Below are 19,919 nucleotides of genomic sequence, written 5' to 3'. Positions count from 1 at the left end.
ATTTATTCTCTTATTTCCAAGCATTACAATTGTACTGCTCTAAAAATAAATCTCTCTAAAGTAATTAATAGGTTTTGTAATTAAAGATAATATTTCTAACATTTCACAGCAAATGCAGTAAAGATTATACTTTCTAATAAATAATATTGAAGAAATTTATCCAAATCTAAGAACAAATATTACTTTAAAAACATAAATTCTATTATTTCAAATATATTGCTGATAATATATTACATGTTTAATTAGTTATCTGAAAATATCCTGTTATTTCACAAATTGCAAATCACTAACAGCAGAACCTACTTAAATAATTTTGGGTACTTAATAGTCATAGCATATTTAGTCATTTAACTAGTATTTTTAAATTTTTGCTTCTACTTTGGAAAACTACTAAGAATAGTTGATGTGCAAATAACCTTTTAACTGTTCAAGACAGAGAACATATTTTTTAAGTATTTTTGATCGTCTCTCTCTCTCTCTCTCTCTCACACACACACACACACACACACACACACACACACCCCTAGTCCAAAAGATCTAGAGATACTCGTCAATTAAAAATGAAAATGTTAAGAGAATAGAATAAGTATTTAATTGTTAAGCTGAAACAACTCAGGTTCAGAACTACATGCCCAGGAAAAATATTTAATTACATGTTAAACAATTAATTAAAAAATTGACATTATATTAAATGTACATGATTCATATAAAATTACCAATATGTATAATGAAGACTTTAGAGTTAAAAGAACTCCAGACTTCAGTACTACTCTAAAGTTTCCACTATTTCATTTCCTTGGAAAATTTTTATTATATATAATATATTTGCAGACAATATTCAAATATACCTACCCAGTACAGTTACACTTGTAGTTGACTGTGCATTTCCTAATGGGAATGTAACTGCTTTACATATATATTCTCCAGAATCTGAGAAGTCTATATTTCGGAGAATAATTGTTGCATCATTAAGTGAATGGTTTTTAAATAAGACTCTCCCCTGATAGGCCTCCTGAACAGAGAATCCATATTGAGGATGATGAACTGCCACAGTCTGTGAACTTTTGCCTTGAATCTTCTCCCAGGAAACCTGTGTTATAGTTTCATTTACTTCAATTATACACTTCAATGAAACATTCTTCCCCCACACTGCTGTGACATAAGGTTCCACAATAATTGGTCCAGCTAAGGCACCTAAAAAAAAGAAAAAGTAAAGTATTAGTAAAGTTAATTAAAACTGAAGACATCTGTGAAATCCCAATTAGATTTTTGCCTTCAAAAAATGAGAGAATTTTCAAATGAAGGCTCAAGTTCTAGTCCTGAATCCCTTGTTCTGGAGGTCTTGCCAGAATTAAACACTTCTACCTATCTCAATCCATTCCTTTTTCTGTCGCACTTCTCTTTTTTCTGCAGCAATTCTCTTCTACTTCACCCTTCTTTACTTGTTACCAAAACATGTTACACAAAGAAAAAAGTTATTATAGAAAATTACATACAAGAAAACATTAAAATTATGCTGCTTCAAATCAGACACCATAATAATATACTTTTACATCCTTATTTTTCATTGTCTCTAAATCCCTAGCACTTCATATAATGCCATATAATGTCTAGCAATACTTGCTGAATTAAATATAACAATATTTATCAACACAAAAATACAATGACATATCTTCAACAATGTGGAATGAGCAATAAATTCAATCCAACCCATTCTCTTTTGAAGCATGGCAGCATAGGGTCATTATATGTGCTTATGAACAATGACACAAAGCATAGTGAGGAAGCAAGACAAAAGTTGGAATAAAGAGGTCATTGATTGAAGAGCAATGACAACATATCCTACCTAGTTGTCTTTTTTTTAAACTTTCCATCACAGACTTAAATGAATGAACATTATATTAGTCAATGAGAAACTAACAAAGGTTCTTGATAGGGGAATGCTAAGATAGACTTGTGTATTAAAAAGCTCATCAGCCAAGAGTGTTTACAATTAACTGGAAAGAGGAAAGATGAGAAAGGAAAGTGGTTAAGAGGTTACATAAACCTGATAGGATTTTGACAACTGTTTAGATGTACATATTGAAGGAAAAAAGAAGCACTGACCATGCTTCTGAAATCAAAACAGGTAGGAATATGTTTTAAAGAAGCTTAGGCTTACAAAGTTTAATTTGAAATTCAAGAGGAACATCCCACATAGAAGTATTCAGGAGGCAGATGAAAATGGGGTCAATAGCATATGGGTGGAAAATACAGATAAATTCTGGAGTCATGTGAATAAAAATGATAACTGAAATTTTATGAGGAAAAGATTAAGAACATAAAGAGATGAAAACAGAAATCTAGATGGCCAGCATTAAAGCAAAGTCAATGAAAAAGGAGAGTGGTGGGAGAGAATAATATTTATTTACACAAAGCTAGTAGAGCTGTCTCACCAAGATTCTAATTCAATGGAGGTAGACTGGTAAGCTTTCATGTATTTGTTTCAGCAAAAACCTAATGGAATAATGATCACAGAATCCAATGAAACATCCAGGTCACATAACCAAGTAAGACAGGACATACATAGATGAAAGAAAATTGAAAAAAATGGGGTACTATAAATGAAGTGAGTAGAATGAGAAGCATAATTTATAGGACATCACCGTAAAGAAAAGCAACTTTGAAAGACTTAAGAACTCTGATGAAGGCAATGACCAAGGATATTTTTAGAGGACTTCTGATGATAAAAAAAAAAAAAAAAAGCATGCTATTTACCTCCTAACAAAGAGATGATGGACTCAAGATGCACAGAGGCATACTTTTTTTTTTTTTTTAATATAACCATTGTGTAGAACTGTTTTTGTTTGACTGCTAAAATGGTTTGTTGGCTTTTTCTCTTTCTGTTTTTTTAAATTGGTATTAATATAAATTAGTATTAGTGATAACAAAAAGGCCACTGAAATGTATTATTTAAAGTCATAGAAGAAAATAAGTAGAAACAAACAAAAAAAGCAGAACCATTTAAAAGTCGTGTATGAAATTTATTACATACTTTTTTTCCAAAAGCAAAAGGTACAAAATGGAGATTGAGTTTTATATATAATATTCTTAATTCTGCTAAATGATCCCCGCTGAAAGTTTGAAAAGGTCCTTTTTAATATTATGAGTACCTAGTTTCTTACTGTATTATGTATGCAAGTAGGGTGATTGTAATTTAACTTATCACTTAGTGTGATAGTCTCTCCAAACTTTAAAAACTGCGTACCCTTCTTAGTTTAAAAAAAATAAATATATAAGCCACTGTCTGTATTTACTCATTCATAAATTATATGCATGTATTAGCATACTATTATGTACATCATACATTTCTTTGGTTTGAAAAAAAAATGGAAACAAGTTACTAGAACCAGATAAATATAGTGTCACGCAAATCAAGGAAGAGAATATTAAGAAGGAAATGATCCAAAATATGTTATCTCACCAACTATAGAGGCCCTCTCAAGGAGTTTAGCTATAAAGTGAAAAAATAACAAGGATGGACAGATCAAGTAAGGGCTTTTCTGAGGTTGAGGGGGAAAGGTACTTTGGCAAGGCATCAGGAAAACAGTGGCTAAGAAAGGACTGAAGATAAAAGGAGGAAATCTACTAGAGAAGACAAGATGGAATGGAACCATTTACACATGTAGGGGGTGTTGATCTTGGCAAGAAGGGCCATCTTTTCATGCAAGACAAGGATGATGGGGATGATGGGGGAAGACATCAGAGTAACGAGATGATAAGAAAAAGGGAGTACTTGGTGAGTGACTTCAATTCTTTCTGTAAAATTATGAGGCAATATTTCTCAACTGAAAGAGAGTGGAGAGAAGAGGAGTAGTGAGAGTTTTAGTGAGGGATAAAAAGAGTTGGAAAATCCACTGTGATTAGAGGTATAGTGAACAGGTTAGGATGGTGTAAAAGAATTGCACTATTGCAAGGAGGGTACAAAAATTATATAAAGATTTATAACATGGATTTTGCAATCAGCATGAAGCAGAAGCAGTGGACTGTCAAAATAATTCAAAATAAGACAAGATTAGAAATAGTATGGGGGGACAAGGGGACTCACAAAGAGAGCATATAATATAAATTCAAGGTGTACAGAAATAATACTTTTTTGGACATGACCACTGTCTTACCAGGCAAAAGACAAATTGCTTATTGCTTTTCCCCTCTTTCAGGGGAATCTTTCAGATTTTTAAATTGGGAATCCACTATTAGTATTATTGATAATGAAAGAAAAAAAAAGGCCACTAAACATTTTGTGTGTCTTTGTTCGCTTTAACTCCATACCATCCCCTTCTCTTCAGTCACTTGTCTCCTTAAATTATTTCTTATCTTGTTCTAGCATGAATTATTCTGACAGAGTTCACCAAAAGGTTAATGTGGGGAAGGAGAGTATAGTCAGTGAAAGAGTGATGGCAATAAAAAAGAACCAAGGTCTAGAGGGATTCGACATAACAATGAAGATGAACAGAGTTAAAACTTGTCAAGAAGAAGGAAGGGTGGAATAACAGATTATAAAGGAATTTCAGAATTAATGAATACTTATTGGTGAAACCAAGATTAAAGGTATGACCATCTCTGGATTCAGTTTAAGTGAAGTGAAGGAAGTCACAGGAAATGAATAAATTAAAGAAGTACAAATTCAAAATGATGATCAATCTTATCTCTTGATCTATCTGACCCACCTACCTACCTAGTAAAAATCTCCTGGTATTAAGAAAGGAATTGTTGAAGAAAAGAAAGACTGTAAGACAGGTACTGACCTTAGTGAGAAAAGAGTAGAGGAGGGGAGAGAGAACACAGACACCTATTGTGGAATGATTCCATGTCAATATTTCTGATGAAATTATATTCGAAAAATAATTTTCGAAAGAGCTGCTCATAAGTCCATCACCTCCCAATTCTTTTCTCCAAAAACTCCAAGATTTCTGGATGTATCAACAAATGCATCAGTATGGCATATATGCTTTTGGCTTCTCTAGTTTATATTCAAAATCAAAATGTTTCAATTTATTGTTCATGAACTTCTTCCTACCTATCTTTGCATCAAAGTCACCAAATATCAAAGACTATGTCAAATTAACTTGGAGGGTTCAAGATAATGTAGTCTCATCAGTAAGAATTTATTTAAAAATACAAAACACAGTCTCAGCTCCCAAGGAACTCACAATTTAATGGGAGCTCTTATTTATCTGTTTCAACAATAGATGCCAGCACATATGCCACAATTATCTTCTTGGTAGTCTTCCTACAAATCTTGATAAGCACTACAATGAAATGAACTAATATGCTGTCTCCCCTGAAATGTCATTTCTTGTTTTCTTTGCATATATTACAATTAAGACGTTATTTGTCTCTCAAAAGGGAGCCTATGAACGATCCTTCCATTTCATAGCAACTTCCCTTTGTCCTCTGCTTTTGTTTACAACAAAAATATCAAGATTGAAAAAATTCAGTTTTCCCGTTATCTTCCTGACCATTAGACAAGAATTTAACATTAAAGTACCAATAACTTAATATTTATATATTATCTAAAGATCATCTTAGATGATTCTCTGCATCCTCTCCCACCAAAAAAAATCTACCATTATCAATGTAGAAGCAAAAGGCTTCCACACAAGATTGAGACCTATTATGTATATTTTTCTTTATTCCATGGGTTGCCAGGCTTGAAAAATTAACTAAATAACCAATCTACTAGTAATTAAAACTTTATTTAGCACATCTGACTCTAAGAAAATAGACCCAATGTGACACTAGAAAGATGCTTAAAGTTTTTTATGGGGAGAGTCCATCTTGCATCATACCTCCACAATCCCATCCCATCCCATCCCCCCTCCACTCCCACCCCCAACCCTAGCATAACCTTCAAGAATTTCACAAGAGAAAGAAACAAAAGTAAGATTGTATGGATCAGTGGTAAACACTACATTAATGTCAGGAAAGATAGTAACTAAGAATAGTCCATTGGAAATAACTGGTGATAATAGTAGAATGATAAAGACAAATTGCAAAATGGCTAATCATCATTATTAATCAAACAGACTTACAGGTCACAGACTCTTGTAGACCACTGTCTCTAGGAGTCTGATGAAGAGGGGGGAAATGGAGTAGTATGGCAAAATCAAAGGATGTTTTATTTGTTTTGTTTTCAAGAACAAAGAAAGTATGATTGAGTATTAAAATGATTGTTTTGCAGGAGGAGCTCAGAGAGCATACAGCTAAGTAAGTATCTAGCAGCATAAAGTTTTCCTTTAAGAAAGGAAAATAAGACTACCTTCTCAAAAATTGGAAGGAAGGGTAAAAAAGATTTGGGCTCTTAGAAGAAAAGAGTAAAGGCAATTTATATCAACTTTAACCATTCACATCATCTCAGTATCACATAGATAAGATAAATCTGTTTTTTTTTTTTAATAGCAACTGACAAAAATAAAACAAAAGTTGTCAATTTAACCACAAAGATCAATCAATCATCTATCAGGTACAAATACCAAGCATTGTCCTTATAGAATTCAAATTTACAGTCAGAAAATACTCTATTAAAAATTCTATCTCATCTTCATCAAAGCCCCCTTCAGTATAAGACCCTTCAGTCCAGAGGAAATCTGCTAAACATATGTGGTTTGGCACCTCACTCAGCGTTCCCCCACTATTTGTGGCCCTCTACAATTAAATATTTGGAGTTTTTTTTTTTTTAAGTAAGAAGAAATAGTTAAGAAAAAATTCTTGGAAAGTGACTTAAAATATATCCTAATGCTTAAAAGAGACATAATGAATTAGTAAAGGACTATTCCAAAGAAAGAAAATCAGTTGGTGACAGAAAGACAATCTATGAGACTTTTTTTTAAGATCTAACTACGAAAAGTAAGTTTGAGCAAAAATAGTTAAGAAATATTAATTCAAACAAGAAATTTAAGATTTAGGGCTTTTAACTGTTAAGGTATAACCTAGAAAAGGGACTTAAGGGCTCTGCTAAGTGCTATATTTAAGAGTCATCATTCCTTTATTTCCTGGGTGAATGATGATCCCTTTTCCACATTTACATCCAGTTTTCCATAAATGATTAATGAAAACACTTTTAAACAACTAGACCCAAATCTGTGAGACGTTAACTTGCAAAGACTGAAACATTTACACATGACAAACCCTTATCAACATCAGAACTAGGAAGAGTTAATCAAGTTTTACAAGACCACGCAAGGAGGCTGGAAGAAGTGAAAAAGTTTTGTTACTTATGGTGAAATATTTCATTCTATTTTGCTTTTCACAGAATATTCCTATTTCTTTTGTTTTATCATACCATGCTACAGTAAAGTTTCAATGCCTTCATAGGATCCCAATAAGCAGGATAAAAATTTTCAAGGATAATTTAGGAATATTACATTTACATGTGTACATACATACACATGCATGCATGCACATCTCCAACATAAGCAAATATTTATTAAAAATCTATCCTTCCATAGAATATATACATGAAAAGAAGTCTTACTTCAAAGATTTAATAACAGGATCAAGTGAGAATACATATGCAAACACTTTATATACAATAAAGAACAATACAAATGTAAAGTAACAAAATTTTAGAGTAGGCAGGGACCTCAAAGACCATCTAAAGTCAATCACTGTCAGAAGGAGAATCCAATCTACAGTATTCAGAACAAGTGGCCACCCAATTTTCCCCTGAAGTCATACTAAGAGGAATCTATCTCAAATTTTATTTTTCCACTTTTAACCAGCCATTAGCATTTTATTTGTCCTGAGAACAATCTTGACTTAGTAAATCAAATCTATTGGTTTTAATTTTACCCTCTGGTAGCCAGGAGATCATTTCTTTCCACAGGAATTCTTTGGATACCTGAAGAAAGTTGTATCCAATATTCCTTTCACAAGATTTCTTCCTGAAGCTAAATATCCTTCAACTGGAATCCTTCAACCCATCCTTGTATATGAGCATCCTCTGATTATTCTCTGGCTTGTCAATATGTTTCCATAAATGTGTCATCCAGAATCACAACATTCTAGCTGTGATATGACATGGGCAGTATCTTTTACATTTTAAGATTAGTTCTGAGTACAAATAAGTGAAAGATATTACAACTAGTAAGGGCTCAACTTAAAAAAAATTTTTTTTCAACTACTCTCCCGTTAAATTAAAAAATAAGAATTCATTTTTAACAAATGACACAGTATCTTAGAAACAAACTTTTTTTTTTGCTCAGTACTATAGAAAATATACCATAGAAGAGAATTAAACTCAGTAGAAGATATCTTAGTTGTTAAAATATTTAGGAGACAGTGAAAATCTGTCATGCATGGACTATACAGCAGCAGTTACAATGAAAGTGAAATAATATTTTTCTAATATGACTTGAACTATACTTTACTTTTATCATCATATTTACTTTCTTCATTTTTTCTTCAATTAACAAGCATTTATTTTCCCTTCCTCTCAATCTCACCCTTTTTATTGGAATGGAAAAAGGGATAGACAAAATAAAACAAAACCTCATTACGGTAACAGAAATAATCAAGCAAAACAAATTCCCACGTGGACCATATCCAAAAAGATGTTCTCCATATTTAGAGTTCATCATCTACCTATCAAGAACAGGTAGCATTCATCATCTTCAGTCTTTTGGAAATGCAGGTAGTCAATGTTCATTTTTAATCTTACATCTCAAGTTAGATATTAGTACAGAGTCAATACTGCTAATTACTCCTACTATCACCTGCCTACTACCACCAGACTGCTGAAAGGAGGTGAAAGAAATCACAAAACAGAACTTCCAAGGTCCTATGTTATCTAATATCAACAGAGCCCATACTGAAACAAGGATCATTCTACTTTTCCCTAATCAATTCACTCTACCATTTTCCACAGTAATGTCTCTAATTGAGACTCTTTTCAACTTTCCCACCATTCTTCTCTCCTGAAGACTTGGACTAGTACAAAATAACTTAAGCCATTTATACAAAGCTCCTTCTCCCTGTGTCCTCATCTTTTACCATTATCTTCTCATTTACTTTTCTATCTCAGATGAAGTAAGGGCACCTAAATAGTGTAATTGGTAGAGTACTGGGCCTGGAGTAAGAAAGATCTATGTTCAAATCCATCTTCTGACACCTATTAGCTGTGTGACCCTCAACACTTTAGTACTTAATCCTGAGTGCCACAATTTCCTCATCTGTAAAATCAATTGGAGAAAGAAATGGCAAACCATTACCATTCGGATACTTATCTGTTCCAAGAAAATCTCAAATTTAGTCATGAAGAATCAGATAGGACCGAAATAACTTAACCAATGAAAAGGCAGCTGTCCCTTCTGCTGACCAAGGCCAACCATGTACCTTTTTCTCCCTTCCTCTCTCTTCTAAACACAACCATCGACTTTCATTTCTTTTCAAAATTTCACTTTATCCACTAGCTGTCACTTCTTCTCTCTCTCTCTCCTTCCCTTCTCAATTAAATGTCTGTGAATAGTCTACATTTAGTATTTCAACTTCCCCTCTTCTCATTCTCCACTAAACTCTTTGTAATCTTACTTCTAAACCTCACCATTTATAGCTTTTTTCAACCAACTCTCCTTATCCTTCTACCTCTCTCTGTACCCTTTGACACTACTGTACATCTGATCCTTAATACTCTTCTTTTGTATAGTTTTAGTGACAACCACTCTCTCTTAGGTACTCTCCTTTGTAGCTGTGCCATTTCTTCATCTCACTTATCATGAGTATCCCCCAAAGTTCTGCTCTGATCCCTCTCTTCTTTTCCCTCTACACTATCTCTATTGATGATCTCCAATTTATCCTGTATATACATATATGTAAGTATAATATACTGATATATAATATAATAAGTATAATTATCTTTTCTAAAAAATGACTCCTAGATACATCTAAACCTAGTCTCTTTCCTGTGCTGATCAATCATCATCTGTAGGATATAGTGAACTGGAGGATAGCATCTTGCATTGCCCAATACAGAAAAATGTCCTTCTCCCCCACATCTACCCTTCTTCAAAATGTTTCTATTATTAATGAGGACATTACTGTTAACTCCCAAGTTACCCTAGTTTGTAACTTCAGTACTGATTCCATCTCTTACTCTCAACCTATCTTAATATTTTATGCAATGTCAATACTAGTTTATCTTTACAATAGTTGTTCTATATATCCCCTTCTCTCCATTTAAACAGCTACAGCCTTAGTTCAGCTCTTTATCACCTCTAGCCTGGACTATTGCAATGACTTCAATGGTCTCCTAGTTCCTAGTCTGAAGTCAATATGCACTCTAGTTCATTCTTCACCCTGCTGCTAAGGTGATTTTACACACAGAGAGAAATACCCTGCATGTTGTCCCCCGAAAACACATACATTCATTGAGCTCCTGTGGTTGGTTCTCTTCTAACTCCAGAATTAAATATAAAGTCCTTTTTAAAAAACATTTTAAAGTCTTCATAAGCTGTCCCTTAGCTATCTTTCCAATCTTCACCTTCCTTTCTATTCACTCTATAATCTAGCTAGAGATGTATTAGCCTACTTGCAAACTTCATTAATTTATGTCTGGTCTATTGCAATAGCCTACTGGTTGGTATCCCTGTCTCCCTTGTTCCAGTTCATTCTTCACTCAACTTTCAAATCAATCCTTTCAAAAGCCAAATGTGACTATATCATCTCCCCCCATTTAATCAATTCCAATGCCGCCCTATTGCCACCAGAATCAAATATAAAATCCTTCAGCAGGGGCAGCTAGATGTCACAGTGGATAGAGTACTGACTTGAGTTCCAACCCATCTCAGACAACAGTTACTAGTTGTATGACTCTGGATTAAGTCACTTAACCCTAAATACCTTGCCTCCCCCCCAAAAAAAAATTATCCTTCAGCTTAAGGCTTAAAAAGTAATCATTCTAGTAGAGCAGTTGGTGAAATAGGCAATAGTCTATATTTAGATCTATCAGAGATGATGATGGTCTTCAATCAAACATTTATTAAGAACTTAGGTACCAGGCAATATAACTGGAAATGCATTGACTATACAATGCAAGACAAAGACAACCCTTAACCCTGAAGGAGCTAACACTAATGTATGAATATAGTAGAAGGGAAGAGGTAATACATAAGTAACTAGATCGTACACAATACATACAAAATGGAAGCTCAGCAAAGTGATTATTTTGTTCACCCTCAGTAAATCTTAAAGACAATATATTAAATTTTCAAGGGCTGTAATCTGTATCAGTGGCAGGAGTAATGCCTACACTACACACAAAAAAAGGGTAGCTAGAAAAAAAGTTCCTATAATAAATTCCTTCATTGAAATACTAAGTGTATCTACTATATATAATAATAACAGATAAAAGCATATAATATGCTGTGCTGAAGGACATAAAGGCAGAGCTTATATTTTTACCAGTGGTACACAACACAATCACAAATAATTAAATAAAAAGTATAAAACAACATAAAATAATTTAAAGAGGAGAGATAATACTAAAAGTAGATGGACTGAGAATAGATTGTAATAAGAGAAGCACCTTAGTTGTGCTTTAAAGGAAACAAGGTGATTCAATGAGGTAAGAAAGGATAATAGGATCTAGACCTGCGAAGGACTAAAATCATTTAATCCAGTCTCAACTAATTTTTTAAAAAAGGAAAGAAATGTCAGAGAAAAGTTAAGTTAGAGATTAAGTGGCAGTGCTGAAATTTTAAACCCAGATCTTAGAGAGATCTCTCACCTTTAACAGGATCATCTAAGCTAGACACTACTGGAAGTCATTAAGTCTATAAGAAACTTAAAATGTAGCATGGCAGAGGAAAGACAAATCAATATGTAATGAGTACCATAGTCATTACACACACACACACACACACACACACACACACACACACACCATACAATACCAATGGGTTGGAGAGACAAGTGCTACAGAAGTACAGGGGAAAAGAGTTCAGATTGTTACACTTAAGACTACATGAAAATCAAGAAAAACGGTCACAATTAATAGGACATGGGAGAGTCAGGAGAGTCAGCAGAGAAGAGGTGAAAATATTCCAGTTAGGAAAAAAAAAGAAAAAACTGGATTAGTCAATCAATAAGCATTTATTAAGATGCTATTAAATGACAAGAACTGTGGTAAATACTGAGGGTACAAGGAAAAGGAAAAACAGTCTGATTCCTAGAGAAGTTCACAATCTAATGGGAGTAAAAAATATGAAGGAAGCAATATTCCATTTACTTGTAACTAACTACATAGATTTCTTTGGCAAAATGAAATAGTAGAACACAAAGACAGTAAAGAAGTTTGGGTCTGGATTTTAGGATATCCATGTCAAGGCTTTAATGCAGATTTTCCTTAATAGCCAATGGGAAACCACAGGATAATAGATTTCTCAAAGGTCATTTGAGTCAAATCTCATTAATGAGATGAGAATACTGAAGTGACTCACCCAAAGTCACACAACTAATAACTACAGAATGGAGACAAATCTGAATAGTGTTAAACAAGGTATCTAAAAAGCTAAATCAGTGTTTTAGGAAGATTAATATGATGTGTAATACTATGCACTAGAATAGGAAAAGACTATATACAAGGATATTGATTAAAAGGTTGTATTACAATATTCTACCCCAAAAGTCTGAATTAAAGTGGTAGGAAGCACAAGGAATAGGAAAAACAAAAACTACTTTAAGATTACCTTTTTTTCAAATGATGACTCCCAGGGCTTAAAATTAGTCAATTTGTTAGTTCAATAGTGAGAAACAATAGGTCCAACTCTTTTTATGAAAAAAAGGTCAGGCTTGCAAATTATAAATTAGATTATACAAAAAAAGAAAGTTAAAAAGAAAAGAAAAAGGGGGCATTCAAGGCAGGAGATAAAATTAGGATTAACAAAAGCATGTCCTTGTTAAACAATTTATCCCAATGTCACTGCTTTTGTTGGTTGAATGACATGTCTATAAGGAGAGAAGTCATTGAGGCCCAAAGGAAAGAGAACAATTAATTGACTGATTCCAAAAGGAAAAATTCAAAGCCAATATTTATTAATAACCTACATGATGCTAGGTAGGCACTGTGTACTCTTAAAAATATGAATGTTTTTATCTGCTTTTGAGAAATATAAATACATTTTGGGAGGCATGCATATCTTTAAGTATATAAAAATAAACATAAATAAATACAAAATAGTTAAATCCAAGGAAGTTGGAGAATGTGAAAATCAAAGGTTTTCAATAAAAGGAAGCAGTACCTAAGTTCAGTCTGGAAGAAGCAGGGAATACCAGGAAGGTGAGGAAGGCTGATTACAGTTCTAAGGACAGTGCAAATAATAAAGAAAAAGTTTGTTTTTTAAAATTTCATCAAAATAGAGACAAAAATTTTAAAGATATTCTCACCTTCCCATTTTCCATAGATGTCTCATAAAGGTAAGATAGAGAATTTACTATCTCTAGTCAAACCATACTTGTAATTTTTATCTAGAATTTCTGTAACACAAATTCTGGTCATCAGAGTTTATTCTAGTAAGTGATATCAAAGGGAAAAATTTTAAATTAAAGTTGTCTCATAATTCTAACAATCCACATGGTCTAACATCAGTTCTTTTATTAAAGCAAACGGGCAACTAAAAAAATAGTATCTTGCATGTCTGACAAGATGATGCACTGTAAGATATACAAGGAAAATATTAACTTAAGATGGTATTAGGGCAATGTTTTGGCAATGAATATGACAAGTATTTTAGCTAAACATTTGAAATTCTAGACCCAAGTTTCAAAAAAACTAAAAAGGATTTATCACATAAGCAATTAGGCTGTCCTTTTCAAATGGACTCTTTTCAACACAAACTCCTTTAGTAAAATCTCAATTATATCTTCAGGAAATTATCAGATTAAAACAATAACAAAAATCAAACAAACCATGCTCTTCAAAACAAGGTTCTTACATATAGGAAATTGGCTTAGACATGGGAAATAAAGAACAAGGTAGAATGGTAGTCTCTTAGTGTTAAGAGTAAGAGATGAATATGTGCAAAAAGGTTTGAATATGTGCAGGCCTTTTTTGTAGTGGCAAAGAAGTAGAAATTGAGTGGATGGATGCCCATCAGTTGGGGAATGGTTGAATAAGTTACAATATATGAATGTTATGAAATATTATTGTTCTATAAGAAATGATCAGCAAGATGATTTCAGAAAGGTCTGAAGAGACTTACATGAAGTGATGATGACTGAAGTAAATAGAATCAAGAAAACATTGTACCCAGCAAAAGACTGTGATGATCAACTGTGATGGATGTGACTCTATTCAACAGTGAGGTGATTCAGGCCAATTCCAATACACTTGTGATAGAAAGTGCCATCTGCAGCCAAAAAGAGAACTATGGGGACTGAATGTGGTTCACAACAAAATATTTTTGCCTTTTTGTTGTTTGCTAGTTTTTTCTCCTTCATTTTTTTCCCTTTTTGATCTGATTTTTCTTGTTGCAGCATGATAAATGTGGAAATATGTTCAAAAGAATTGCACATGTTTAACCTATATTGGATTACTTACTGAAGAGATAAGGGAGAAAAATTTGTAACACTAGGTTTTGCAAGAGTGGATGCTGAAAACTATCTTTGCATGTATTTTGAAAATAAAAAAACTATTATTACATTCAAAAAATAAAATAAAATGGCGGGAAAAAAAATACATGGTAGAGTTCTATCTCCTCCTTCCTCCTGTCACTTCTCTGCAAGGTTTTACACTGAGGTCTTATTCAACACTTTCAAGATTAATAGAGAGAGAACCCAATAGAATTCCAATAACTGCACATGATAGGCATAAAATTCTTTTGGATAGAATGCCAAGGCAATAATAATTTTTGGAAGATCTCAGAAGAGTATATGTGGAAAAGTAGTATAAGAATGAACCTCATTATAAATTCAATGGTAATGGATGGAGGAAAAGAATTTAAACTAATTTTATTTGTTTTGTATTTAATTATAGGTCTAGGTTTTCAAATAAATCCCAGTAAACGAATGTGACTGTTGACTGCTCAAAAAAAATTATTAGTCAGATATTCCGTTCCTATAGCTATAAACATAAATAAATATCTGGACATAAAAATCTATTTCTTTCTAAAAATATTTTTAGAAATAATATTTTGTGGCTTTGTTGGTTGTGCATCTCAGAGTGAAAGTGACAACAAAGAAGATTCAGGGAAGGGCAATTAGAATGATCAAAAGAACTGAAGGGTTTCCATGAAGAAAGATGGAAAGATAAGTGAGACATATTCAAAGTCTTTGTTTCATTTTCCTGAAACAAAAACCAATTCTTTTGACACCAATATTCATCTAGTAATGGTATATGACTGCAAATAATGGAATAACCACAATTTTGAACAATCTAAATCACAGATGACCCAAGGGACAATAGAAAAGTTATAATAGTAATGCTCCAATGCTGGGGACATGCCTGTACCTTTTTTCTCCCTTTACCTACATTATCTTAGATTCCTTAAATCCTTCAAGGTTGAGATCAAATGTTACTTTTACAAACTATCCTGGATCCTCTATTCTTACTCCACTTACTCTATTTTACTCTCCATTGCACCAAAATAAATGAATGAATCAATGAATGAATAAAAAGTTCTTTTCATTTTGTGTATCTATGTATGTGTGTATATGTACACACACACACACACTGCATTTACTCATCTATGACCTATTATATTATTTTCCTATCTAAAACTAGGAGAGGCCTCAACCAACCAAGAATACAAAAACTGGTCCCACACAATAAAACTAATGATATTAGCAAAGTCATTAACCCTTACTATTGCATTCATGAATGGAAGTCATATTTTGATTCAATATAAAATTATACTTTTCCCACAATTAAAAGCTGTGCAAAATTATAATGAAATATTCTATGAGGTAATCACCAGCACATTGCCTGACATATAACATATTTAAATATTTTTCTTACATTTATTTATTCATTCATTATTCAATAGTTTAGATATCTAATTCTTCACAATAATGACACTAACCCATCAAGTGATTTAAGTTTGTTCCCAATTGTGTTTAACAACAAAAGTGTCAAATCAAAACACCTAGTAACAGGCAGGTTATGTTATACATATTTTGTGCTTATCAAATAAATATTTGTTAAACTGAATTAAAAATTTTCAGTATTGATTTAAAAAAACCAAAAAAACAAAATCTCTTTGCTTGACGTAGTAAACCCTCAAACTATCTAGGAAAGTATACTAGTCAGAAAAGTGTCAATACCAGAAAGTATCACATAGCTAAGGTTTTCACCAGTATATTATATAATTCTACTTTGCATATTATATTCGTGTACTTTGGTGATCTTTTTCTTCTCAAAACGCAGCCAGGTGATAAAAGTTCAGATCTTTTATTATCTCCAATATAGCCCGGTTAGCTTAGAGGCCTATCTCTCTGCTTGGTTCCAAGAGCTCTTGCCGCTTTGTCCTTTGCTTCTGCCTCTGCTTTCTTCAGCCTCCAGAGCCAGTACCAAGTTGAATCTGTCTTGCCTTGAGGAGAGGGCTTCTGGCGTAATTCTGCTGAAATCCTGACTTGTAGCGTCTTCACTCTGAAGCCCTTCTTTGACTGGCCCATTGGCCTATTTATGCTCCTTCCAGAGAGAGGGATTATGGGTTTTCTCCCATAGTGCTCTCTGGCCCAAAGAGCTTCAAGGGAGGTGTGAACTCATTGAACTCCAATGAGTAAAGGTGTGAACACAAGCCTTATATTAATTAGTTCTACTTAGTACCTTGTTTCAGGTTCTACCCAAAACATCTTCTTGTAAGATTAGATCAACTCTAATTAGTTAGCAGTTAGTAAGGATTCCAACATCTTCCCCTTTCTTTTGTTTTAAAACATAGGGGGTTTCTGAGGGGGTACACATAAATCCATCAATATGGGCCAGAACTTTGTAACAGATATACATGGTATACATAAATCCATCAATATGGGAGGCATTATACATAATTTACATAAGCACATAGCAATATAACACAGGCTAGTAGTAATGTAACAACATGAATCAACCTGAAGATTTACACATGTCCATAAGTCCTAGAAATAGTCCATAAGCAATCCATTGTCCATTAGTTCATGTGCCAGGAATCTAATAATTCCTGTAAGCTCTGAAGTACTGCAAAAGGTCTCATCAACAATTTTTCATCTCAGGGAACCCAATGATTCTTGCTGGTTTTTCAAGAACTAAAACAGTTTCCTCTTGTGTCAGGAAATCCAATGATTCCTGAAGATTTTAAAAGTCTTTTTTTTTTAACAGTCTCCTTGTCAGCCATTTGATTCTTTCTCCATCTGTGGAAATATAAGCAGATCCTCTTCCCCAAACAATTAATCTAATTCCCTTCTATTTACCAAGTTTGGGATTTCTCCTCATCATCTGGTAATTACATTGGAGTTGTTTGCATTGGATATTGTCTTGTTGTCTTAAAAGGCCTGTATTCTTCCCAACTGTAATCCTGATTGCTTTTCTGTTGGTTGATGACATCAGAGTTCTGAATTTCTAAAGTCTCTCTGGGTGTAACCTCAGCTGCTATCATGCCCCACCTGTCCTTTGATTGATACTTTGGAGCTGGGCCTTGCCTCTCATTCCTCTGGGTCAATATACATTTAGAGGCCCAATGAAAGCCTCGGTTACATTTTGGACATGGGGTTTTAGGTTTTCTCTCACCCTGTCTTCTCACTCTATCTCCATATCTACAATGAGCTCTCAAATGTCCAAGTTTTCCGCAATGAAAACATCGACGAGTTTCTCTAGAATTCCTCTGCCAAGAAGGACCATGTCTTTCCATGTTCATCATAGTCTGGGCATAATAAGTATTTGTGACCACTGTGGCACAGCGTCTTATGATCTCCTCTAAAGAAGCATCTTTGTCTAGCCTCCATATAATTCTTTTGCAAACCTCATTGGCATTTTCCTTAGCCAAATGTCTAGTCATTATTTCTGTTGCTGCATTATCTCCAATGGTTCTTATTACAGCTGTTTGTAAACGTCCCACAAAATCTGCAAAAGGTTCATTGGGACCTTGCTCTATTTTTGTGAAAGCATTATCTCTCCATCTTTCTGTCCAGGGAGAGAATTCCAAGCTTTTATTGCAGCCTTAGAAATTTGCTCATATACTGTTATGGGATAATAAATCTGTTCTGAACTCTCTGCATACTGACCGTGACCAGCTAGTTGATCAAAAGTGATTTGTCCTGTTTGCCTATTGTGTTGGGCTTGAATCCTACAGTGTACCAATGACCTAGATCACTACAAATTCAAAAATTTCACAACTTAATATGAAAGAGAAGGGGGAAGGAGGAAGAAGTTCATCTAACTTAACTCTCCCTTTTTTTGGTATCAGTTTACCTTGACAAGAACAACAGATAAACTTACTCATTTCTCTAATCCCCAACTCTCTTTTCTGCATTTTCCTCCTTTTATCTTTATCTCACTTCCTGATTATTAAAGGTAATGGACCACAGTTTCAACATTTCCTTTTCTTTAATATGTACACATTTTTTTCATTAGTCTCTACATGTTAAAGAAAGGGATTAGCACATTAGTTGATAAAGGACATTGGAAGGTAAAGATAAGGAATGAGTATAATTGATGGCTGCAAAAATGCATGGAAAAAAGAAGTAACAGGCTGAATTTGGAGTTCACCTAATAATCATAGTTTGACTAAAAAAATAAAGTAACATGAAGAGGAAGAAGATAATAGAAGGCTGGAAACCTTACTCAAACTAGATGGTAACTGCTAATGCAGTTTTCCAAATTGACGCAACAATGCCAACGTTCAAAATGATTTGTTATTTTCAAATACAAAACACATAAAAATAATTCATTTTATCCAATAAACACAAAGTTCAAATTAAACCAAACAGAATATAAACCTATAAACTCACTGCAACTGAGACTGAATGCATAGTGATTACTTAATATATGAACTAAGTTCAGAATTGAGTTGGTGCCCATCAAATCTTGACATGAGCTTGCCACTGTCAGGTGGTGTAGGCTATGAACATAGTCTGTACTATCAATACTGCACTTTAAACATTAAATTTCAAATTTTAAAGTTAATATTTGCATAGAAGATAAAACATCATAATAGCTATGATAATTCTCACTATCATTTATTCTGAAGTCAACAAGCACTTGTTATGAGCCAAGCATCATGCTAAGTCTTAAGTATTCAAAAAAAGGTAAAAGCAGCCCTTGCCCTCAAGGAGCATATATTCTAATGGAGTGAGATAGCATGTAAATCACTAAATACATATAAAATACATATCAAATAGATGACAGTACTATAAAAGGATTTTGAGCTGAAGTGATTGGAAAGTCTCCTGCGGAAGATGGGATCTGAGTTGACCAATGGAAGGAACTTAGGAAAACTGAAAGGCAGGAGGAGGAAACGAATTCTAGAAAATGGGAAAAGCCACTACTAAGGCAGCGAGACTAGAATCTGAAGAGCTATACAAAGGCCAATGCAATTGGCTCAGAGTTTGTGCAAGGATAGCAAAAAAAAAAAAAAAAAAAAAAAAAAAAAAAAACAAAACATCAGAAAGACAGAAAAGGAGTCATATTATGAAAAGCTTTAAATGTTAAACAGAAAACTTTATATATAATATAGGAGATGAGAGAAGAATCAATTAAGTTCTATGAGATTCAGAGAGGATAATAACGTAAGCAAACTTAGAAAAATAAGTCTTGATAGTGGAATGGAGGGTGGATTGGAGTAGGTAAGTAATTACGAAAAGGAGACTAGTTAGAAGACAATAGCCCAAGCAAGAAGAATGAATATTTGAACTAGGATTGGGGCTATATGGACACAGAGGGGCATATTAAGATATAAAATGTACAGAAGAGACAA

The 19,919-nt window shown here is 33.5% G+C and overlaps 1 protein-coding gene across 2 annotated transcripts in view; it reads right to left on the bottom strand.

Annotated features, from left to right (window-relative positions):
• The window catches only part of NECTIN3 (nectin cell adhesion molecule 3), a 193,132-nt gene that overhangs the window by 156,069 nt on the left and 17,144 nt on the right, over positions 1-19,919 (bottom strand). For both annotated transcript variants that reach the window (XM_051985259.1, XM_051985258.1), the window contains exon 2: positions 853-1,194. In XM_051985259.1, the coding sequence (XP_051841219.1) occupies positions 853-1,194 (342 nt within the window). The remainder of the gene's footprint in view (positions 1-852; positions 1,195-19,919) is intronic.

This window comes from Antechinus flavipes, chromosome 3 (assembly GCF_016432865.1).
Source record: "Antechinus flavipes isolate AdamAnt ecotype Samford, QLD, Australia chromosome 3, AdamAnt_v2, whole genome shotgun sequence".
NCBI classification, from domain to species: domain Eukaryota; kingdom Metazoa; phylum Chordata; class Mammalia; order Dasyuromorphia; family Dasyuridae; genus Antechinus; species Antechinus flavipes.
This window is presented reverse-complemented; position numbering and strand designations above follow the sequence as displayed.